The following is a 23517-nucleotide window of genomic DNA, read 5'->3' as shown; positions in this document are numbered from 1 at the left end:
TCTGGGTCCATTGCACCGACGCCTTCATTTTTCCCGTCGTCGGTTCAACCGGTGCCTTCTGCTGACTTGGTCTCCACTGAGCCCATTGCACCGGTGAGTGTAATTTGCCTCATATCGGTTTAACCGGTGAGTACAATTTACCTCTGTCTTGGTCCTTTCGACTTGATTTCTTCGGGGTTTTGTATCTTTTCATCCCTTGGACCTATAAGGCTGATAATGATCATCTTAACACATATATTAGTCCAAGTGTTGTGTGTGTCATCAAACACCAAAATATTATATTAAAATATGGCATGAGAGGCCATTTTCGTTACACACCCCCTCCCCCTCTAGGGTCGGACACCCGGTGATCCTTACACCGTGTTTGGATGTTTTCATGAATTTTTTTTACAAAAAGACAAATGCATGCATGGAGTACTAAACGAAGTTTATTTGCGAAACCTTTTCACGGATGTGTGTAATTTTTTGAGACGAATCTAATGAGCCAAGTTCCACCATAATTGGCTACAGTGATACTACAGTAACCGCGTCTAGCCATCCTCTAATCGTACGGTTAAATGCCACAATATCTACAGTAACTGCTACAGTGCCATAGTTGCGGAGGTAGTTTTGTAATTAGACCTCATTTAGTACCCTTAATTATTGGTTAAAAAGCCAAAAAGTTTTCATGAAATTTTTTTCACAGCTTACCAAACACGGCCACAGATTTTAGAATCCAGGAAACAACACGCATGCTTCCAAACCCCCATGGTTGGCACGGCTAACCACTACACATGTGCGTACATGTGAGGCGTCGGCGTTGCTTCATGATCCTCGTTCCCAAATTCATCCTCGGAGTCGGAGCTGGAGCCCTGCCATGATATCCAAATAGCTACATGCCAAAGGTTGCCGTTCGATGGGAGGAGGAGGAGGAGACGGCCGGCCGGGCGCCGCCGCGGTGGTTGGCATGGCACCGCCGGCCGGCCGGCGGCTCGTCACTCACTTGATGGGCGGTGCGCGTAGCTAGGGCGGCTGGATCGGGCGGGTTGGTGGGGCGCAGCGCTGGGCATCCCGTGCTCCCGTGAGGCCGTGATTGAACGCGAGATCCGGCCGCGGCGCCTTTCACGCCAGCTCTGTCGCGTTGCCTCTCCATCCGAACGTCGGTCACGTCGTCGGTCGGCGGCGATCCCCGCCCGCGTCGGCGGCCGCGCGGCACGACACGAGGCCTGGCCTGCAGAGATGTTCCTCCGGCGCCGGGCGTGGGCGTTGCTACTTGCTACAGCCTACAGCCTGCTGCGGCATGGCAACACAGCGGCCGGTCGTCCGGTAGCGGGCGGGCCCGGGAGTCTCCTCGTCGAGGACGCGCACGCAGCCAAAACAGCCACGCTCCCGGCCGTCCAGTAACCGCCGCCTCGGTCGCCGCGCCCGGGCTGGGGCTTCTAGCCCCACCTGGCAGGCCCTCCCAGACCACCACCACCACCGCTAGGGGTAGCTGCACCCGGTGCATGAACCGGCGAGCCCTCTCCGGCTCTGCTTCCGCGGCGCCGTTTGGGCTCCAGGTCCATGGACCGGGTCTGCGCGGGCGTGGCCTGCGAGCGGGACCGGGGCGAGAGCGCAGCGCCTCGTGAGCTAGCCCAAACCGCCTTCTCGTGTGCTCCCCTTCCTCCTCCCCACTCCGCTTCTTCCACCTCCCGACTCCTCAGTCCCCCGCCCCTCTGTCTGCCTCTGTTCGCTCCTCTCCGATCCGTCGATAAAATTGCGCCATTGGACCGACGGGAGGTAGAACCCACGCTCAGCCCCTTCCCCACCCGCCCTCGACGCCGGGCACGCCTCCACCTTCCTGACTCAGGCATACACCACAGCTCTGCCTCTTCCAGTCTTCCTACTTCCCTCGTCGTCCCCCTGGACTTCGCGTGCAGCGAACATCCATCCGGACTCGGGTTGACTTGTTCCTTCGCTGCGTTGCTGGTAAGAAAGCCACTGCTTTCTTTGATGGGTTGCTCGTCTTGTTCTGCGTGATCTTTTCTTTGCTTACAGCCCTCGAAATTACAAAAAAATTCTTTCTCGTAAGTGTACTGCAGTCCATCCGGTTTGCTGCAGATTTTATTTCTGCATACCGGCTTAGCAATTTATTTTCCTTCTTTTCTGCATTTCCAGTAAGAAAGGGCTGCTAGTTAACTTCTGGGTCTACGTCTTCAGGTTTGGAAAAATAAGAAGACTGCTGCCAGCCGAGAAGAGGAGAAAACTCACGGTTCATATCTACTTCGAGAGTTTGAGGGAGCCCGGTGGGAGAAAAGGGACTGGACAGGTACCTTTAAGATCTGACCCATTTCTTGTCTCCGCTTTTCAAAATTCTCATTGGTTGCAATGACCCAAGAAACGACTAGCCAAAAGCAAAAGAACAAACTTGCGCAGCTTTTGTTCTAGCATCCATACCTGCAGTTTACTTGAGAGCATGTGTCCAATACAGAGTGTTATGTTCACACTTGTTAATTCTGCAATTCACTTGTGACATTTTGCTCGTCACATTGCGTAAATGGGATCATAAATAGACGGTTGTAAAAGCTGCAGTTTTTTTTTCAAAAAAAAAAACTCTAGCTGCTGGTTGTTTGTGCAGGATAAGACCAAATCAGGTCCATCCTTTGATTTCTCGCTTCATTTTTCGGTTGTAGTGGGTGCATTGCTTTCTTCATTATTCTCCGTTTGGTAAACTTATTATGAAGGACGTGGCCCACATAGACATAGGGGAATTTGTTATGCTTATTGGAAGGACGAGCATTTTGGTACTGGCCACAATTTTCTAGAAAAGGAGGCCCTAATAAGGGCTAATTATTTGGTCTATCACGTGGCTGCTAGATGTGAAATCACTATGAAAAATCATGATATCCATTGTACCACTGGTCTGGTACCTCGATTAAATGTATGCCTTCTGTTTAGTGCGCTATGAGATGGTGCAATAATTTACTAACCGCACAAGCTGGTGATGGCCATGCCCTATCGCTAAGGGAAGAAGATAATTGTACTTCTCACTGAATTGATCAGATTGTGTTGCAGGTCCAGATCACAAGCATGGACAAAACTGCCAGTGTTGTATTGGATATTGAGGGCCTGCCTCAATCACCTGATAAATGCTGCTCTGGAAGTCCAAAAATGACTGTATGTCCTCGTACTCACAAATAAATTTCAAGAGATGATAGTTATTTGAGTTTCTTAAGCCTCATTTTCCTTTACCTGCAGAGAGCCCTGTCGCGTAAGGGTTCAAATCGCATGGAGAGGAGGGGTGGTAACGAGCAGGAGCAAGAGGATATGGCAAAAAAACTTATCATCAAAGGTAACAAGGAGGCAATGTTTCTTACTTTTTACTGCTTGAGCCTTATTGATACCTATGGAAACCACTTATGTTGTTTAACCATGCATTGGTGCATTAGCTAGTCATATGTGCCTTCAGATCCAGTAGGCTCATGTGTGGATCAGAGATTTCTATAAAAATAAAAAACAAACTGTTGACATTTACTGCTGATGTTGGTTTTTTTTCACAAAAAAATGTTGTACTAGATAAGATCAACCCTATATTTTACAGTACATTTTTTAATATATTTATCTTATTACGTCGAATTGATACCTACCAATTTTTTCCTATGGCTTTACACCAAGCTAGTATAATGTTGTCATGGTTTTCCTAAGCTAAAACAAGCTGGACTTCTATCTTATCGCTATAGTTTTGTTTGCTTTTTTTCTCCTACTGTACTGCAGACAGTACTTAGCAGCCATAACTACTGGTATTTATGTTTTTGTTGAATCTGATTCTCTGCAGTTGTGCCATCTCAACTGGAGCAGCCCCTGGTTCAGAACAAGCCTCTGGTTGCTCCGCACTGTACTCCCTGCACACCTATTCTTATCGATTCGGGTGAAGGAAGGAACAAAAGATTTAACCGGTTCACAGCTATCAACCCTCGGAAAATTCTTCTCTTCTTTGCAACGCTGTAAGTATCGAGTTCTTGTCTTCTTTGCAATGTTATAACTGGCTTTTCTTTTGTAATGTCAACCTGTTCTGTCGGCTGGATCTTCTTCCTTGTTTGTTCTGAGATTAGTTGCATGCCACAATAGTCTCTTTCATGGAATGAATAAATTTATAAATGGGTTTAATATACACAGAGAAAATGCTGAACATCATGTCTGATATCTGGCTCCCACTTGTCCATGCTCTGACATTGTTTCTGTACCGATCAATTGCACTGGACAAATGCGGTGTGTTTTCTCATCATTAGTTATTATTATAGCTCGTAACCACCACAACATTTTGTGTATGACTTATTTTTCACATTTGCTTTCCTGACCACCTGGGCTCTAGGTAGAATGCATATGGTCCGGCATAAAAAGCTAAATGTACCGAGAGATTGTCTGTCTATATATCGGCATCTTTGTTACGTTTTCTTTGGGGGTGGGAAATGTTCATCTCACAGCAACATTGTAGCTGTACTAGTGAATATTAATGGAATTGAAGAAGGCTACGGAAGGACATTTACCTTCATGACCAGTCTCAGGTGGCTGCCTTCAGACGTCTGACTGGACATGGTTTCTCCTGTCGTAAACAGGTCGAGCTTGGGGACGACGATACTGATATACTTCACGCTGGGGATCAACAGCAAAGCGGAGGCGTAGTCGTTAGCAGATACCGTTTACTTTGGCGGCAGGAGTACATTCCAAGCTTTGAGTTTGCTTATGTTTTGTTTGGGGAGAGGACCACATGTTGACAGCAGCAACGAGATGCAGATGCATTGCTTATGTTTTGTTTGGGGAGAGGACCACATGTTGACAGCAGCAACGAGATGCAGATGCAACCAGCCAGGTTCTTATCTATGAGTAAGAGACGGTGCTCAACCCTTGGGGGGTGTTCGTTGTACCTCCAGCAGCCCCTTGCCTCCCAAATTTGCTTCTTCTTCTTCATCTGTATGTATAGAGATTGGTTTTGTTGTGGCCTGTGAGTCTATGGAGATAGAGGAGCCATTGGTGTTTGGTGATGCAGTGGGTGTGCTGTGCTGCGCGTGGTTGCAGTGAGCAGGGGCATGGTGATCTTTCTTCTGGTCAGTGATCCCCTTTTCCTGCCGGTGCCCAGCGCCCCCAGCTGTAAAAGGTTAGAGGAAATTATTGCGCGTTGTGGAGTCTGCGTTGGCGATCCTTGAATGGCCCGGCGCCTCGCGTCCAGCTCGGCCTCTGCTTCATTGCGCTGCAACGGCCGCCGCCTGCTCCCCACCCCATTTACGCCACGACGTGCAGCTGCAGAGGCAGAGCCGTTGCCCTGCCGCAGGCTCGTCCAAGAATAGCTCGGCAAAGTGCCCGCCTTGTCTCTGAGATTTGGCTGTCCAAGTTGAACTGCACCATGGCAATTAGCGAACATTTATTTATTTGGTCACTGTGCGCCAGCGGTTAGCAAAGATGCAATCAGTCGAGCAGCAGCATACGAGCCTAGTAACCAGCCGAACCGTCCAGCAGGCAGCAGCAAGCAGCGATCAGCATTCTTTTTTTTTTTCAAGCCAGCAGCGATCAGCATTCAGCAACAACATGGTCGTCTTCGTCTCCGGCCCATTACCAAGCTCCAGTACTACCATGCGCACGCAGCCCATCATCATCCTCGGAGCTCCCGTTTTCTTCTCAGCCCAACGCACGCGCAGCGCGGGCCTAAGATGACGTACGGCCCATCCGCATCCCAGGCCCAACCGGAGCGGACCCAGTAACCCTAGCGGCGCGCGGCGCGAGGCGGTGCAGTCACGCGCAACGGCAGGCAGAGGCACGCCTTCCTCCCCCGGCCGTCGGCGAGGTCCCGCTTCCGCCGCAAGAAACGGGAGTTGCCTTTGCCCTTGCCCTCGCTGTAAGTTTGCCCCTCTAGCCGAGACGCTCGTCCCTATCCAACTTTGGCTGTGTTTAATTGGAAAAAAAAATGCGAAAACTATTTGCGAAAAATATTGTATTACTTTTCGTTTGTACGTGATAAATATTGTCTTACCATAAACTAACTAGGCTCAAAAAAATTCGTCACTTTTCGTTTGTATGTGGTAAATATTGTCTTACCATAGACTAACTAGGCTCAAAAGATTCGTCTCGCAACATACATCGAACCTATGAAATTATTTTTTTTATTTATCTATATTAAAACTATGCTCTATGCATGGGTCATTTGATATATTTAATGTTTCGATATAATTTCGATGTGATGGAAAGGTTGGAAAAATTGGGGTAACTAAACACAGCCCTTGTAGTTGTAGACCCCACCGCTTTCCCATCCCATCCTCCGGTCGACCCCTCCCCACCGCCGCAGCCACACCGCCTCACCGGAGCCTTGCCTGCCGCCGCCGCCCACTCCCGGTCTCATCGCGGCACCCCCAGTCCCGACGCGGCCGTAGAAGCAGTGGGGGCGTGAGAGAGGAGCCACCGCTGGTTTCCTTTCGGTGCAACCCTCGTGACCTCCTCCCGCTTCTACCTCGCCCCGGCCGATCGCAATGGGGATCTAGAGAGACCCCAAACTCCCTTCGTAGGCACCTCTTCCACGATCCCTTCTTCTCCCATGCGTTTTGCGACTGTCTTCTTTTACCTCGTGAAATATTTTGTTTGATGCTACTGTATAGGCAATTCGGTGTAGATGTTTCGATTGAACTTGATTCCTTACGAGGATTTGTTGCTCTGAGAGTTCTGTTTCGATTAGCTTTACTGGATGCTTGTATGATTCTCGATTCTGTTCTGAAGGTAGTTCCTAATTTTTTTCCCCCTTCAGACTTGTAGATGGAGGAATTTATGCTTCCTGTTTCGTGTTGATCTGTGTTCTTTTGCTACTGTTTTTCTAGTTGAAATGGCATGTTCTGTGGACTGTGGAGTGTGAACAATTGAATATGGTTTGCCGATCTCTGGGAATAGGTTGACTATTGCAGGGGACCCGGTATTTGACCATCTCTGTTCACTAGATTGTGCTGGTCAAGTGGCATTTCCTTGGGAATTTCATGATAATTGTCTGCTCAAAGATGAGTGTTTAAGTGTTTGGATGCTTGCGTGCTGAATAAATTCGACTGGAACGATGTTTTTTCTGTGCTTGGGCGTAAATTTTAAAAGAATGCTGCTGTATTTGTTGCTCTGTAAGTTTAATGTCCTATGCTTTGTTGTTTCTGTCAATTCAATTTCTCAGCTGCTCTACTTGATGTTTTACTTGTTAAGCGGATTGCACATGCTGCACTGCTGCAGTACTGTCAGTGTGAACTTAAATCAGATTGGGTGGATGGTTGGTACTGTAAACCTTCTGGAAATAGGATTTCTTGCGCCACAAGTTGTTGACTAGGGGACATTAGATAAATTGATATAGCAACCCTTACATATTTTTTCAGCTTGTTATTGTACCAGAGAGATTGAGTCAAAGTCAAGGATGTCTTACTAGTAGCTACAGTGGAGTGTTTCTTGGTTTCCAAGCAACAAGCTTGATTGCCGGTCCTATTATTCGGTATTAGCAGAGGTGTAATTTCCTTCAATTTTTTGCATGCGACTTCTTTGTACATAGATGAGATTTTTAGAGTATACATTCTATCTTGGCATCTTGCAATGAATGCACAGACGAACTGCCAGATTTGTTTCTTTGTAATTTGTAATGCTGAGTTACTGTTGTTTCTGCATGTTGTTTATACTAATTCCAATTTCGGTTACTTGTTCCACGTGACGAGTTCACATCACATGCTGTGAGCAATTCTATCTTTTCTTTTTTTTCTGGCGGGGGTGGTGGGTGGGGTCGATCACGTGCTTATGCCGAACACAGGAAATGGTTTTCTTGGTCCATAAGTAGTTATATATATGGCATTTCACATTAAAAAAATTAATTATGTCTTGGTGTCGAAGAAGAAATGAGTCAGGACTCAGGAATATGTGATGATACTTATAGAAATGGATTTCTTGGTTCATTAGTAATTCTTCTTGAAACTAATATGCAAGTAATCCCTTACATTGACATGCCATGTATTGAAATTATTTAGAAAGCTTTTAATTGCGATGCCTTAATTTATCATAATGGATCGACTCAAATTCATTTTATCTACACCTGCACAGTGAACACTTATTGATATTTTGTTGTCCTCTTGCACTCTCAAATGCCAAAACGTGAGTCATGCCTACCCGGGTTCGAACCTAGGGGTGCTCGCAGCTTGTGTGGGCAATCCTCTCTGTTCAGACAGCCGGAGGAACATCTTCTCACTGTGGTTGAGTTTTTTTTTCCTTTTCTGAAATTCTTGTTTTGTGTTGTCTATATGAGTCATTCATTCATTACCTTTTACAGGGTTATTCTCTACCACTGAGAGTTAAATGGAGGGTGATCTGTAAATCTTGTATCATAATAGGGTTTGCTTTTATTTTTCTTTCCCTGTTTGCTTTGGTGGAAATAAAGCCTTCCATGGCATCTCCGAGAGAATCGAACTCCCGGTGCTTGAAGCGCAAACTTGTCGAAGATTCCCTGTCGAAAGAGTGTAAATTTCGTCGCGTCAAAGCAGCGAATGGCCCCTCATTTGATTTATCTTCCAAGCGCTGCAACTGCTGCTGCATTCGACCTAACCTTGCCAATGATTGTGTCAATTTCCTGAAGAGTGGAGTCCCAAAGTGTATCATGTATTACAAACAAGGTTCTTGGCACAATTTTCCTGAGCAAATAATGAAGTTCCTGGTTGAAGAATTCAGTGGCAACAAATCAAGTGTTGTTTCTGTGATGGATGATGATCCTGTTCTAATTGATTTCTTGTCAATGACCATGGTAAATCTAACATCCAGAAAGCAGAAGTCTGTTGCCTGGATTGATGATACTAGCAAATGCTTTTCTCCTTCTCTCATCTTTGATGAGGAAATTGATGATATGGTCAAAGCGGATGCTGCTAATGCTCAGGGTACTGTACATGGAATTATGTTGGATAAGGCTGTGAATTCTCCACCTGAAGTGGTGAAGCAGGTTGTTGTTGAATCTAGCCTTCCAGCTTCTGAGAGACCTTCCAATGCAGACATATTACGCAAGAAGATCATATCTGTGGAAAGAGGCAGCAAAGACTTTCTATTTGTCCAGGACCTTTTCCTCTCTGGTATGGCCCCATTTGCAACACCAAAAAATCTACTTCATGTCTACCGCTACTCTCCGAATGATATAACTGCACAGTGTAGACTTCAAGCTTTTGAAAAACAGATAGTGTCCACCAAAGAAAAACGTGGTGACGCAAATGTAAGATATGGATGGCTAGGATCAAGGAAGAATGACATAGTCAGAATTCTAATTAATGGTTTGGGTATCACTGGAAAACCTGCTGAAAAGTCAGATTTGAGTGCTGGTGTTTATCTTTCACCAGAAAACCGAACATTTACCAGGTGCTCTTTCCTAACTCAATTGTCGTGACTATTCTGTTTCACAATATTTTAGTACATTAACCTAACTTGATCCTTTACCAGCGTCGGTCTTTGTGATGTTGACGAAAAAGGTGTGCAGTATATATTGCTGTGCCAAGTGATATTGGGCAACACAGAAGCTGTGGATCCTGGATCTCAGGAATTTTTTCCAAGCAGCGATGTATATGATTCTGGTGTCGATGATTGTCTCAACCCAAAGTGTTATGTGATGTGGCCATCACATCTAAGCACTCACATGCGTTTAGAATATCTTGTTAGTTTCAAGCTTTCCCCAGACATTCGAAGTAAGATTATCAATAAGAGTTAAGACCTTTATCATGTCATATGAGATAGGTGGGGTTAATCTTCTTTCTGATGCACTTATTTTCAGATTATTTGCTTCACTTGAAAGGATTGTGGTTTCGCCCATCTCAAAAGGAAGTTGCAGCGGATATTTCTACTCTTCAACCTGTGAGGCAACCTGAATCTTGTAACTTGCTATTAGATTCATGTCTAGTTATCACAATGGGAAAACCTTGCTGCCCAATGATTCCTCTTCTCTGCTTCTTGAAATGACCAATAGTTTTACTTTGGTTTCTGTACGCAGGCTTCATGCGAAATAGGTGAAGGACCAACTACCCCATGGATATCATTCAAAGTCCTGTTCGGATTAGTTCAAGACAATATATCATACATAGCAAGGGAACTGCTCTTCCATCATTATGAAGAGCTGAAGGTACTATCTGCTCAACAAGTTATGTTACGTCGGTAATTATGACTGGAGTGTTGGGCGCTGATTTTTTTTTCTATTTTACAGGAAAGTATAATAACTCGTGAAGAAATGGTGAGGAAGATAATGATAATAGTTGGAAAGGAAATACTTTTGGAAGCATTGAATAAACTTCATTACTGTGTAAGTCTCTAGCAGTATGCATGTTCCTTGTTTTACAACGACATTAAGAAAATCCTACAGGTCCATGCTTGTTACTCACTGTATACAATCACAAGATTATATGGGAAGGATGCACCAACATATGATGCTTGCGCATTCACACATAAATAACATCGTATTGATTGCTATGCGTACTGCTAACAGCTCTTGCACATACAATATAGATCCCTGTCTTCAATGATTGGATGTAACATATAATAGAAAGCTGCCTTTTCCAGCTTATAAAGACCAACCCTTGTTATCTGTCCAGAAGGGAGAGCAGCTGATGTTCAACCCTTCTGATGAAATTTGATTTATGTTTCTTGAATATGTGTAGACATTTATGTTCAACCCTTGTATGTAAGTACAACTTCAATTAAACTGAGTCTATTCTGTGCTACTATCTACTTTGTTCTTTTTGTTGGTTGAACGATTTTCTCATTTATGGTAGGAAATCAAAATTATCAAGCAACAGCATGTCTCTTGAATGTAGGGTGTTAGTGATATATATGAAACCAATCGTGTGATACTATGCTACCTTTCTTTGCTGCCGTTTTTTTGTTCTTAGCATCACCTTTTTATTGGGGTCTATTGCAGCCATCACTATGGTACAAGTCTTCTGTTAAAGCTGTGTCTGGTGATCCTGCAGTGCCGCCGGCAGCAGAGCAGTTATCCTTGAAAGAGACAAGTAGGTATGCTCTTATTGGTAACCATGCTGATTCACATGCACCAAATTCTATGCCTGAACATTCTGGTGCTCTTAGCGCCAAAGGATGTGGTGCCCTTCCTACTGATATAGTGCCCAAAGGCCGTGACTGCCCAACACCATGTGCTGTGCCAAAAATATCTAGTTCTGCTGCTGCCAAATGCCCAGTTTCTCAAGGGGTGGAATCCAAAGGCAATCCTAGACAAGTAATATCACTGGGAAACTCTGCAACCCGATTTGCGAGGTATCAAGATCCTATTGTAACAAGAATGCCACCTATAAGTCGTGATGGCCTTTTGGAGATGACCTCTAAATTATCTGCATCTCCTGGTATGGAAGTTTGCAGTTCTGTTTCGCCAACCACAGGCCTTCCTGGTTGTGCTCCAGCACCAACTAATACTTCGAAGAGCCCTGGGATTTTGGCTCCAGTTTTTTCTCCTAGTCCTAAGGGCTGTGAATCTGTTGTGCCAACCTTGGCACTTGGTAACCCAAAAGGTGCAGGTTCCAAATGCCTCAATTCTGCACCAATGACACCTGGAGGTCAGGAATTTCTTTCATTGAGTTTTGCATTAGAACGCCCCATCCCTCATTCGGTGAAAGGTCCAGACAGTTCAACATCGGCTGCCAGACTTCCACTCTACGCACCTGGTAAGCCTTTGCACTATCAACTTATCAACTTCAACTCAAGCCCATGCATCATGGGTGGTACCGAAAGACGCTGTTGCCTACCAAATGTTGATAATGAAGGCTACTTGCAGGGCGTCGACATTCACCATCTGTGAGCACCAAACCCTGTGGTTCTCTCACACTGAGTATGACAGCAAAAGACCATGATCCGTCGGCATCGAGAGCAGAGACAAAGAGCCATGAATCTCCCACAGCTGCTACTAGGCCAGAAAGCCATCGCCCTCAAGCCATGGATGCAGCCACCAAGGTTCAAAATGCTCCCAAACAAAGTACGGTCCTAGAAAACCCACTTTGGAATATGCTGTAGTAATTAACTAGCGTGTTTTTTCAGATTTTCGCATGCACTAACACCAATGATTGTGTGTCGAACACTGCAGTAACCGGGGAACTGAAAGACCAGGCTGCACAGAATAAGCTACCTGGGCCGAGCCTTGAAGGTAGCAGCCATGCCTTTTGTGCAGCTGACACCCTCGTGGCCCTATCAACTCCACAGGAGTAGGGCGAGCGTTAGATTATGTGTCAAGTTGTGTACATTCCATGTTGGGTTCTGAAGCATATAGTGTCGCTCCTCCAGTGGGCTGTTTTTGGGGCACTGGTGTAAACCAGTGGGGATCGAGTGGGTTTATCTCCCTGGGTGAGAAGTCACCCCGTCAGCCCTGAAGTCTGATCATAAATGGCAAGTCCGTGGTAATAAACTGTCAACGAATATATCTCCTGTGCTGGTGCTGTGCTATGGGCCGGTCTGTGTTTTTTTTGCTATGGGCCGGCCTGTCTTTTGCTATGGGCCTGTACTTTGACGACCCAAGTTGTTCTCTCGAATTTCGATTCTCTCTCTTCCAAATCTGATGATCCAACGGTGCTTGGGTTCGACCTCGAAGACAAAGTAGCTGGCTAGCATGGAAATCGAGGGCCCTAGGCTACAAAGGGCATGGATGGGACGTTGAGCGCTTATCCTCTGGTGCTGCAGGCCACCTGGGACTATGATTGTCTACAAGAACAAAAGGCACCGGCGTAGGCCATGAGTGAGCTGCCCGCGACCCTGCGTCCCTGCCCACGGCCGCCTTTTCCTGGTCACCGTCTCGCCGGCGGCACCACGCGGCCACTTGCGCGTACGCGTGCCTGGCACTTGAGAGTGTCCCTCCGGCGTAGCTCAACGCCGGTGCCGGCCGCTCCGCCCTGTCAAAGCCAACATCAGACAGCACTCGCTTTCCCGTCACCAAAGCTTGTTCAACAAGGATGCGCCATTAACCTCCACCGCGGAAGTTGACCGCCTCCATTAGGCATTAGCAAGCACCCACTCGATTAGGCCCCTGCTTGGGCGGCGGCGGCGGAGGCGTTAACCACTTGCCTCCCAAGCTCCTCTGCACTCTGCTAGTGGTGTCGTGTCACGTCGCCTCCTCACCGTTGAAATTGGGCTTCACAAAAGCTTCTCCTTTCCTTTTTTTTCCCCAACCTTTTTTCTTAAAAAAAAAGAAGGGTAGAAGTTCTTGTTGGTTGAGTTGTATACGTGTAGGATAGGCCCCCGGCCTATATATGTAAACCCCTACCTGTACGTCATTAATCAATCTATTATTCCCTAACTATCCCAGCTTACATGGTATCACGAGAGATCGATCCTACGGCCTCTCCACCATCGCTTCCGCACCCTAAACCCTAGCGCCGCTGAGCTCCTCGGCCATCGCTGTCTCCTTGACGCCGGCCCTGCTCGCCGCTACTTCTCTGCGTCACTGATTCGCATCGCCTTTCGGCCGTGCCCATCGTCGCGAACCTTAGCGCCGCTGACCCACGGATTCGCAGTCTACGACGCATCCGTCGCTCGCCGCTACCCTCGTCGATCGCTGCTCCATCCTCGACGCCATGACGCCCGCTGAAATTGAGGAGCTCAATCGCCTCCGCACCGCCGAACTCGAGCGCCTCCGCAACGCCGAGGCCGCTCGCCTTTAGGCAGAGGCCGACGCTCGCCGTCTCGAAGAGGAGGCTGCTGAACGGGCTCGCCTCGACGAGGAACGGCGTCTCAAGGAGGCTGTTGATCTTGCGCTCGTCCTTGAGGAACAAGAGGCCACCGCAGCGTCTCTTCATGTACAAGTTGTCGTCGTCCTCAACATCCGTTCCCTCGTCCCCGTCACCCTCGACCTCGCCTCCAACAACTATGCCAAGTGGCGCCGCCTCATCCTCGTCGTCCTCCGCAAGTATGCTTTTGACGCACCATGTGCTCTCCGACGATCTCCAGTTGGACCGACCGTCCTGGGCCTCCATGGAGTCGACAGTCCTCACCTATCTCTACGGCACGGTCTCCGCCGGGCTCCTGGAGGACATCATGGCCTTCGACACCGCCCGCGCGGTGTGGCTCTTCCTTGAGGAGCAATTCCTCGGCGAAAAGGAGAGCCGCGCTCTGCACCTTGAGGCAGAGTTTCGCAAGTTCTCTCAAGAGGACCTCTCGGTCGTCGAGTTCTCGCGCCGCCTCAAGAGCATGGCCGACAACCTCGCCTCCCTCGACGACCCCCCTCACCGACCGCCAGCTCGCACTCGCGTTCCTCCGCGGCCTTAGCGAGCGGTTCGCTCACATGGGCCCTCTCATCTAGCAGCAGCGTCCGTTCCCCTCGTTCGACAAGATCCGTTCCATTCTGCTGCTGGAAGAACTCTCCATGACTGATCGCAAACAGATCCCATCTGCCCTGATGGCCTCTACACCGGCCACCAGCACTCAGGGCACCTCTGGTGCGAAGGGGTCTTCGAGCGGCAACACCAACAAGAACCGCCGCCGCGGCAAGGGCAACCAAGGTGGCAGCGGTGGCAGTGGCGGCGGCAACTCCGGCAGTGTCAACGGCGGTACCGGCAGCGGCGGCCAGTCCGGTAACGCCCAGGGTTCCGGCACACCCTCCTGGATGTATCCCTGGGCTGGCACGGTCCAAGTCTGGCCCCATCAGGCTCGTGGCCCAGGTGGCTTCCTCTTGGGCCCTCGACCCAATGCTCCTCCTCCGGCTCAGCAGTTTCAGCCGACCCGTCCTGGGCCGCCCGGCTCCTTTGGCGCTGGTGCTTACGGGCCGCCTGGATACGAGGCACTGTCTGCATATGGACCTCCCGGCTACTTCGGGCCCACGCAGCAGCAGGTGCCTGCTCAGCCGGCCTCTTGGGATCAGCAGCAGCTCGTCAACGCCTTCAACACTGTGACGCTCACTCCGCCGCCCTCTTCCGCTGAGTGGTGTTTCGACTCCGGCACTGGCTCTCACATGGCCAGCAACTCTGGTATACTCTCGTCGTCTTCTCCTTTGTCTTCCATTTCTTCCATCCCCTCTAGCATCATTGTTGGTAATGGGTCCATGCTTCCTGTCACCGCCAGTGGTACCCTTTCCTTTTCCTCCTCTCGTGGCCCTCCCGTTTTAAATAACATTCTAGTCACACCTAACCTCATCAAAAACCTTGTTTCTGTCCGTCAATTCACCACAGAAAATTCTTGCTCCGTTGAATTTGACCCATTTGGCTTTTCCTTTAAGGATCTTCGCACACGGACCGTGATAGCACGGTGCAATAGTTTCGACGAGCCCTACACTTTCCGGCCACCCACTACACATGCCCTCACCGCTGTCGCCTCTACTGACCTGTGGCATCGTCATCTTGGGCATCTCGGCCATGAAGCTCTCGCCAAGCTTATTAGCACTGCCGCCATTTCATGTAATAAGAACTCTAATAGTTCTCTTTGCCATGCTTGTCAGCTTGACCATCATGTCCGTTTGCCTTTTTCCCATTCAAACTCTAGAGCTAGTCGTAACTTTGATTTGGTGCATTGTGATCTTTGGACGTCACCTGTTGCTAGCGTCTCTGATTACAAATACTACCTCGTCATTTTGGATGATTGCTCTCATTTTCTTTGGACTGTCCCGCTTCGCTTCAAGTCTGAGACATTCTCTACTCTCTCTAACTTCTTTAGCTATGTCCGCACACAGTTCGGTACCACCATCAAAAGCGTCCAGTGTGACAACGGTCGTGAATTTGATAATTCCTCCGCTCGTCACTTCTTCCTCCTTCACGGTGTCACCCTACGCATGTCCTGCCCATATACTTCCCAGCAGAATGGCAAGGCCGAGCGCGGAATTCGCACGACGAATGATGTGCTCCGTACGCTTCTTTTTCAGGCCTCTATGCCCCCCTCGTACTGGGTTGAGGCTCTCCATGCTATGACATACCTCCTGAACCGTCTCCCTACTAAGACTCTAGCCTTTGCTACACCTTTCTGTGCTCTACATGGCTCCCATCCGTCCTACACCCATCTTCGTGTGTTTGGCTGTCGTTGCTACCCTAACCTCTCTTCCACCGCCGCGCACAAGTTGGCGCCTCGGTCCTCCCTCTGTGTTTTCCTAGGTTACTCTGCTGAACATAAAGGCTATCGCTGCCTTGATTTGTCCAGTAATCGTGTCCTCTCTCACCATGTGACTTTTGATGAGTCATGGTTTCCGTTCGCTGAGAGAACCGCACCCACCTCACCCTCCTCCGATGACTACGCTCTTTTAGACGAACGGGATGTCGCTGTCCTCCCCATCGGACCATCCCGCTCATCTCCTGTTGCAGGTCATTCTCCAGGTGCTTCAGCTCCTTCCCGCGTGCCACGCGCAGCCCTCGGAGCTCCTGTGTCATCCAGTCCTCATGTGGCTGTTGTTGATGCCTCCTGCATGCCACATGCGGCCCCCCGGCTACTCGGCGCCCTCGTCCTCCCGCGTGCCACACGCGGCCCCCGACGTGTCGTCCTCGTTTGCCGGCCCACGTGCGGCCGCCGATGATGCCTCCCGCATGCCACATGCGGCCCACGACATCACGACGCCCTCGTCTTCCCGTGCGCCACGCGCGGCTACTGACATCCTCCGTGCCTTGACATCGGCAGCGCGGCCTCCGTCCTCGAGCGCCGTCAGTCGCTCACTACTCGGGCTGTCGCCTGGGTTCCCTCGCCCGGCCCCGCGTCAGTCCGCCGATCCTGCTGGCCACACTGCGGCCACGGTACCGCCCGAATCTCCACTGGTTGTGCCACCAGGTCGTGGCGATCCTGTGCGTGCTCGGCCCTCTGGTTTCTCGCCTCCTGGTTGTCTTCCTGCCACAGCTGTTCCTGTTCCTCCAGTGGCCAATGATCATGCGATGCGCACTCGAGGGAAGATGGGCTTCCGCCAGCCCCGTCTCAACCTCCAGGCGATGGCTATCTCACCGATTCCGTCCTCTGTGCGGGCTGCACTCACTGATCCCAACTGGCGTGCGGCGATGATGGAGGAGTATGCAGCATTGCAATCCAACGATACTTGGAGCTTGGTCCCCCGACCGGCAGGTGTCAACATTGTCACCGGAAAGTGGATTTTTACTCACAAGTTTCGTTCTGATGGTACACTGGAAAGGTACAAAGCTCGGTGGGTGCTTCGGGGATTCACACAGCGTCCTGGACTTGATTATGATGAGACTTTCAGTCCGGTCGTCAAGCCCACGACTGTCCGCACGGTTCTTACTCTGGCTGTCTCTTACAAGTGGCCTATTCATCGACTGGATGTCAAGAACGCATTCCTCCATGGGACCCTCACTAAGACAGTCTACTGGTTTTGCTGATACATCCTCCCCAGATCATGTCTGCTGGCTGAAGAAGTCCTTGTATGGTCTGAAACAGGCTCCCCGGGCGTGGCACAGTCGATTTGCTGGTTTTCTGCTATCCATTGGGTTCACTGAGTCCAAGACTGATGCTTCTCTGTTCATCTACCGTTCTGGTTCTAAGATGGCGTACTTGCTCCTGTATGTTGATGATATTGTGCTCACTGCATCGTCTGACAGTCTGCTCCGACGGATCATTGCGTCTCTTCAGCATGAGTTCGCTATGAAGGATTTGGGACAGCTTCATCACTTCCTGGGCATGTTCGTTACTCACAGCTCGGCTGGTCTGTTCCTATCTCAGCGTCAATACATCCTTGACATCTTGGAACGTGCTGGGATGCAGGACTGCAAGCCGTGTTCGACTCCAGTGGACACATGCGCCAAGCTCTCCTATGACGGCCCTCCTGTGGATGACCCTAGTCAGTACCGCAGCCTTGTTGGCGCTCTTCCGTTGCTTACCTTCACTCGACCGGACATTGCCTTCGCCGTTCAGTAGGTCTGTTTGTTCATGCATGATCCTCGGGCACCTCACCTCCAGGCTGTCAAGCGCATCCTTCGCTACCTCAACGGCACCTTAGATCATGGTCTTCGACTTGGTCCCACCTCGCCGGCTTCTCTTGTGGTCTACACCGATGATGATTGGGTTGGTTGTCCCGACACGCGTCGATCCACCTCCGGGTATGCTGTGTTCCTCGGTAACAATCTGATATCCTGGTCTTCGAAACGACAACATACCGTGTCTCGATCGAGTGCTGAGGCAGAGTATCGGGTTGTCGCCAATGGTGTCGCTGAAGCTTGTTGGTTGCGCCAGTTATTGCAGGAACTCCATGCGCCTCTCCGGCGTGCGACTGTTGTCTATTGTGACAATGTTAGTGCGGTTTATCTCTCCACGAACCCGGTTCAGCATCAGCGTATGAAGCATATCGAGATTGATCTCCACTTCATTCGAGAGCGCGTCGCCCTCGGTGATGTACATGTTCTACACGTCCCCACCGCTCTCTAGTTTGCTGACATCTTCACGAAGGGTCTTCCTTCCATAGTGTTCCAAGATTTCCGCCGCAATCTGAACGTCGACGAGTCTGCGGCTGCGACGACGGGGGAGTGAGATGCTGGTTTCTTCGTCTTGCTCTTGAGTCTATACACCTTGTTCAGTTTGATGTGCTTCGACAGCACTTTGATCAACTTACAGGGTTATCCAGTCTGAATACGCTCTGCGAAGTGCTATGATCAGACTGCGGGGAGTGTTGGTTGAGTTGTATACGTGTAGGATAGGCCCTTGGCCTATATATGTAAACCTTACCTGTACATCATTAATCAATCTATTATTCCCTAACTATCCCAGCTTACAGTTCTCTGTGGGGGTTCAACGGTGAGCCACGCTTTCCACTGTCGTTTCAGTTTGTGCGCTGGGGAATTTTGCGTCGGGGCACCGCAAACTTGTTGCAGCCGGATTCTTCATTGTCTCATGCGATCGACTTGCAACGGGTGTGGATGGAATTTCGATGGGATCTTGAGAGAACGACGTCGTACTGACGTGCTATTCTGTAAAGAACAGTGGAGGAGGAACCGAATAATAATCTCTCTATCGTTTTGCAGCATCGAAAGTCAAATGTTCTCTAGCACCATCAGAACAAAAATATACTATTCGAAGCTAATAATGTCTAGTAAAAAAAGATTCGTTCTGCGTCGATCTTCCAGAAGAATCAAATCGTACTGGTACCAAACTGGAGATCAGAGTCATCTCTTTCGGTCTTTTCTGACGGTAATCAGAGTCATATACTAGCATACTAACCTTTGTTTTAGGTGTTCTCATGGAGCTATCCAACGAGGCAGCCAAAAAAAAAAGGAAAGGAAAATGCATGCAGCCTTGTTATTCCCTTTGTTTTAGGTGTTCTCATGCGCCGGGCATGCAGGGCCGCAGGTCAAATCCATGGAGCACACACAAGTAGTAGTAGGGTTAGTCGCCCTGGCCCAGAGGTTTCTCGTGCTCAAGTGGATTAGCACTCGCCAAAGCACGCCAACTTTGCAGAAAGGTGAAAGCCTGACCTCTAACTGCTAGGCCTGCGGGCACCGTAGCTAGCTAACAATCCAGGTGAAGGCAGCTAGGCAATGCAAGGAGCTTCCTCAATCCTCATCGTCGTTCGTCGTCGACCTTTAGTTTCTCGCTTGGTATACATCTCTTTCATTTCCCTTTCTTTTTATCGAATTCCATATCATAAAGAGAACCTATATATTATCTAGCGATTATGTTCAGTTCTTTTTTTTTTGCGAGGAATGTTCAGTTCGCTAACAATTGTATAGCAATCGAGATTTTTTATTTTTATCTTTTCTTGAAAGAGAACTCCTGCCTCAATCACAGTTGCTTCTGTAGCTAGGTCCAAAGATTTGAGTTCAATTTGCACTCTATTCTGTAGTACGTGCAAGACACGCACTGGGCCGTTTATTGTTTCCAAATGAAATTTTTTTGATGTACTGTTTAGCCAGATGTCGGGAGGGTTTTTCGGACACTAATTAAAAAATAATTTCAGAACTCACCTGGAAACCGCGAGACGAATCTTTTTGAGGCATTTGACCGCATCATTAGCACATGTGAGTTTACTATAGCACTTATGACTAATCATATGCTAATTAGGCTCAAAAGATTCATTTCGTCGTGTACATCCAAACTGTGCAATTAGTTTTTTGTTGTTTAACTACATTTAATATTCCATGCATGTGTTCAAAGAGGGAGGCAAAATATTTTGGCCAAAATATTTTGGAAACTAAACGCCCCTGACTGAAGCAATATTGAATTTAGAGTAATGTACACCGCACACCAATGATCCCTAAATTTGTTCTCATGTCTCATCTAGGTCCATAAACTCTTAAAATGCATTTTCAAATCCCTAAACTTATTCCAAGACAATTTTAGGGATCTAAAAATATATTTTGATAGTTTAAGAATCTAGATGACACCTCAAAAGTTCAAGAGCCGTCCATGTATTTTACTCTTGAATTTATTTGCAATAATAAGATGGTGGATGGGGTGGCCCCTGCACTGCACACATCAATCGGCGATGGATCGCCCACTCTACAGCGCGTGCATGCAGATCACAGGGACAGGCGCTTTCTGGCCAACTTTCCTTTGCAGCTTGCTGGGGTGGGTGTGCGTGGTCGTGACAGTGACCCACGCCGGCTGAAGTGTTTGTCCAAATGGGCTGGTCAGCAGATTCCAAGGTCCGGAGAGCTAGCGGCGGCTCCGGAACGCCGCGAGTGTGGTTGGTGACCAAACCGTCCACGTGCGTCTGCATGTGTTGACCCGTCCGAGATGGCAACATCTCCATGCACGCATGGACATCCTGTGTTCAGATTTCAGACTTCAGCCAGCACTGTCTTTACCCAGTTGCTGTTGCTGTGCTTGCTGCTTAGTCGTCCTTCCTTGCATTGCATAGTTGCATTATTCTAGATGGTAGTGCTCATGATGCCTACTGGAAACTCGTCTAACTTCTTGGAGTAAATCAAACTAATAAAATGGTTTTAAAAAAGAAGATCCACTTGATTTCTGCTAGACTTGTTCATAGAAAACAAGTGGATTTTCTCTTTGATATATAGGGAAATGAATAAGCTGTCTGAACCGAATCTTGTTTTGGTTTGACCATGGGTGGACTTGTACCTAACAAGTGGATTAAACAACCAACTTCAAATAGTTAATCCGGATGGATCATAAGCAGTTGTATTGTAACTGATCCATGACTTATTGTATTTTCTGCAAGTGTCTTTTTTTGTTCTGTCATCAGTACGAACGTCAGAAATCAAACAAAGGCCGTCTCTCCGATGAGCACATGGACTCGCATGTGCATGCATGCTATTATACACCGGCGGCTTAGGGATCCATGTACAATCATAGCTTAAGAGGCCTCAATGCAAAGTTGTGTTCATCTGACTGCTGATGCAATTGTTTTGTTCCTCTCGAAATGCTGGTGCTCGCTTGACGCGGAAGAGAGGAGACTTGGATTTTCCATAGCTAGTTTGCCGCGGGGATATTATTTTTATGCAAAGGATTCCTGCACATCCACACAAAGTGAAGCTGACTTCAAAACGGCTGAGCCAATACAACATCCCAGTTGTGACTGTGACCATGTCGACTGCAACTACTAGCGATTATAGGCCCTAGTTGCATCAAGTTGCTTCCTTTCCTTGTGTTCAGACTTCCCATGAAGATGGACGAGGGGCTGTTTATTATAGGGAATGACCCCTTCTGATTATTGAGCTTAGACGGTTAGACCACTAGTTCAGAACGAAACTCATTGTTGTCCGGTTCTGCAGGATTTAAACCTAAGACATCTTGCCTTGTGCACACCTTCCTTGCCACCCCATCTACGCAATGCATGTGACTTTACATGGTATGTCTTTCTTTTGAACTAAACCGTGGAGGACCCTTTAATGTTAGACCTGGTTGGTAGCACCAACCAAAACTAAAGGGTCACCCTTTAGTTCGGAGTTGGTGGCTCCAACCGGAACTAAAAAAATCCTTCCATCCCCTAGCCGTTGGACCTGGGGCTAATGCCTAGATTAGTCCGAGGCCCGATTGCGGCCAGGACAAACGGCAAGGAGCAAATTAAAGACATGTTTTTGTAGTAGTGGACTAAAAATTGTCATTCAAATCATTTTATTTTAGTTTATAAAACTTTAAATCTGACTTGGAGCTGAGATCTGGATATGCGCCAAACCAGCACAAGAATGTAGTATTGCTCTTCTTTGTAGCGCCTATTGTTTATTCAGACTTTCAGAGCCGCGCGCGTGTGTACCCACGCAACCGTACCCGCGCTAGCTATGCAACCCGTCAACCCAAGCTCCAACAGCAGCCAAGCAACTCAGCGTTCGAGACCTTTGACCTGGCGACGTCAACGAAAGCCTAACGACCCCGCAACGACTGCGACGGGATCGAGATTAGCCCTTTATAGAAAGCTGAAGGAACATGCTTGCCATCGAAGCAAGGCTCTCCCTTTCTGCCCAGGACAAGCGACGATGCAGCAGGGCGTGCATCAAGATCTCTGACTCGCATTCAGGCTAGCTTTTGGAAGGATCGAATAACCCCCAAACCCTTTTCTGCCGTTTAGTTCCTTCCCCAAAAATTTTTGGATGTCACGTCAGCACTTTGACCAGATGTCGGGAGGGTTTTTCGGACACTAATTAAAAAATTAATTTCAGAACTCAATTGGAAACCGCGAGCCGAATCTTTTGAGGTATTTGACCGCATCATTAACAAATGTGGGTTACTGTAGCACTTATGGCTAATCATGCACTAATTAGGCTTAAAAGATTCGTCTCGTCGTGTACATCCAAACTGTGTAATTAGTTTTGTTATTTAGTTACATCTAGTGCTTCATACATGTGTTTAAAGGGGAGGTGAAAATTTTTGGGAACTGAACGGCCGCTAACTACTCACCAGTACTGACACGTCAAGGCCATGAATTTTGCGCAACTGTAAACTCCAAGGCCATGAAGAAATCTGAAACGCCAGGTCACGTGATGACTTTGACTATCCATTTCTTGCATTTAAATTTTCAATAGATTTAAAAATGTACTGATACAAACCTAAAACTATTCGTGATGAGATGAGATGAGAATATATATTCCTCCCTCAACGTGCTCTACTGGTCTCTGTTCTGAAATTCTGATTATTGCAGCATTTGGGCGTGGCTTTCGATCGCGATCTGGTAGTGGTAGCACATACAGCAGCAGCACCGAGATCGGCGCGCTTCTGGTAGCTAGCTTGAGGGTGATGAAACGTAAAAACTTTTTGCGTTGAAATCTTACTAATTTGAAGTACTAAATGAAGTATATTTACAAAACTTTTTGCACAGATGGGTTGTAAATCGCGAGACGAATCTAATGATGCTAATTAATCCATGATTAATCAATAATTAGCAGATGATTCCTGTAGCACCACTGTTGCAAAATATGGATTAAGTAGGCCCATTAGATTCGTCTCGCGATTTACAGCCCATCTATATAAAAAATTTTATAAATAGACTTCATTTAGTACTCCATACATGTGTCGAAATATTCGATGTGATGATTTTTTTGTGTTTACGGAGTTTATGGGGTGGTAAAACAGTGCGTGAAGCGTGGCTTTGGATGCGTCTCCATTTAAGCAAGGGCACACAGCGCTCCGTTGCTTTGCCAGCCAAGTACAGTACAATCTCGCAGAGAACCAGCACCT

General features: G+C 48.0%; 2 protein-coding genes and 1 pseudogene across 5 annotated transcripts; all 3 read left to right on the top strand.

Annotated features, from left to right (window-relative positions):
* The first annotated feature begins 1642 nt into the window (after positions 1-1642).
* On the top strand, positions 1643-5000 carry LOC120683667. 3 transcript variants are annotated; one of them, XR_005678875.1, is made up of 7 exons: positions 1644-1947; positions 2179-2287; positions 3034-3135; positions 3217-3310; positions 3794-3962; positions 4575-4726; positions 4789-5000. XR_005678875.1 is itself a non-coding variant. In XM_039965758.1 (6 exons), the coding sequence occupies exons 3-6, from the start codon at positions 3049-3051 to the stop codon at positions 4639-4641; spliced, it is 417 nt and encodes a 138-aa protein (XP_039821692.1). In that variant the 5' UTR covers positions 1643-1947; positions 2179-2287; positions 3022-3048; the 3' UTR covers positions 4642-5000. The 3 variants fall into 3 exon arrangements, 2 of the variants coding, with proteins under 2 accessions (XP_039821692.1, XP_039821691.1); XM_039965758.1 differs by having other exon boundaries at positions 1643-1947; positions 3022-3135; positions 4575-5000; XM_039965757.1 differs by having other exon boundaries at positions 4575-5000.
* A 1253-nt stretch (positions 5001-6253) lies between these two features.
* LOC120682211 (inactive poly [ADP-ribose] polymerase RCD1-like) lies at positions 6254-12408 on the top strand. Of its 2 annotated transcripts, none has more exons than XR_005678289.1 (9): positions 6254-6508; positions 8285-9351; positions 9433-9674; positions 9761-9840; positions 9977-10105; positions 10187-10282; positions 10898-11250; positions 11346-11654; positions 11765-11928. XR_005678289.1 is itself a non-coding variant. In XM_039964012.1 (9 exons), the coding sequence occupies exons 2-9, from the start codon at positions 8399-8401 to the stop codon at positions 12190-12192; spliced, it is 2577 nt and encodes an 858-aa protein (XP_039819946.1). In that variant the 5' UTR covers positions 6256-6508; positions 8285-8398; the 3' UTR covers positions 12193-12408. The 2 variants fall into 2 exon arrangements, 1 of the variants encoding a protein (XP_039819946.1); XM_039964012.1 differs by adding an exon at positions 12071-12408 and having other exon boundaries at positions 6256-6508; positions 10898-11654; positions 11765-11962.
* Positions 12409-13550: 1142 nt separating this feature from the next.
* Positions 13551-14275, top strand: LOC120681387 (annotated as a pseudogene).
* Positions 14276-23517: the final 9242 nt, after the last annotated feature.

Source organism: Panicum virgatum, chromosome 7N (genome assembly GCF_016808335.1).
Source record: "Panicum virgatum strain AP13 chromosome 7N, P.virgatum_v5, whole genome shotgun sequence".
Taxonomy (NCBI): domain Eukaryota; kingdom Viridiplantae; phylum Streptophyta; class Magnoliopsida; order Poales; family Poaceae; genus Panicum; species Panicum virgatum.
The sequence above is the reverse complement of the archived record's forward strand: the minus strand, read 5'-3'. Positions and strand labels throughout refer to the sequence as shown.

Excerpts from the sequence above, each read along its gene's own strand:
- LOC120683667 (XM_039965758.1), top strand. The coding sequence starts at position 3,049 with ATGGACAAAACTGCCAGTGTTGTATTGGATATTGAGGGCCTGCCTCAA. Across the intron at positions 3,136-3,216 it reads CTGGAAGTCCAAAAATGACT|AGAGCCCTGTCGCGTAAGGG; the intron begins GTATGTCCTCGT and ends CTTTACCTGCAG. Across the intron at positions 3,311-3,793 it reads AAAAAAACTTATCATCAAAG|TTGTGCCATCTCAACTGGAG; the intron begins GTAACAAGGAGG and ends GATTCTCTGCAG.
- LOC120682211 (XM_039964012.1), top strand. The coding sequence starts at position 8,399 with ATGGCATCTCCGAGAGAATCGAACTCCCGGTGCTTGAAGCGCAAACTT. Across the intron at positions 10,106-10,186 it reads ATCATTATGAAGAGCTGAAG|GAAAGTATAATAACTCGTGA; the intron begins GTACTATCTGCT and ends TCTATTTTACAG. Across the intron at positions 10,283-10,897 it reads TGAATAAACTTCATTACTGT|CCATCACTATGGTACAAGTC; the intron begins GTAAGTCTCTAG and ends GGTCTATTGCAG.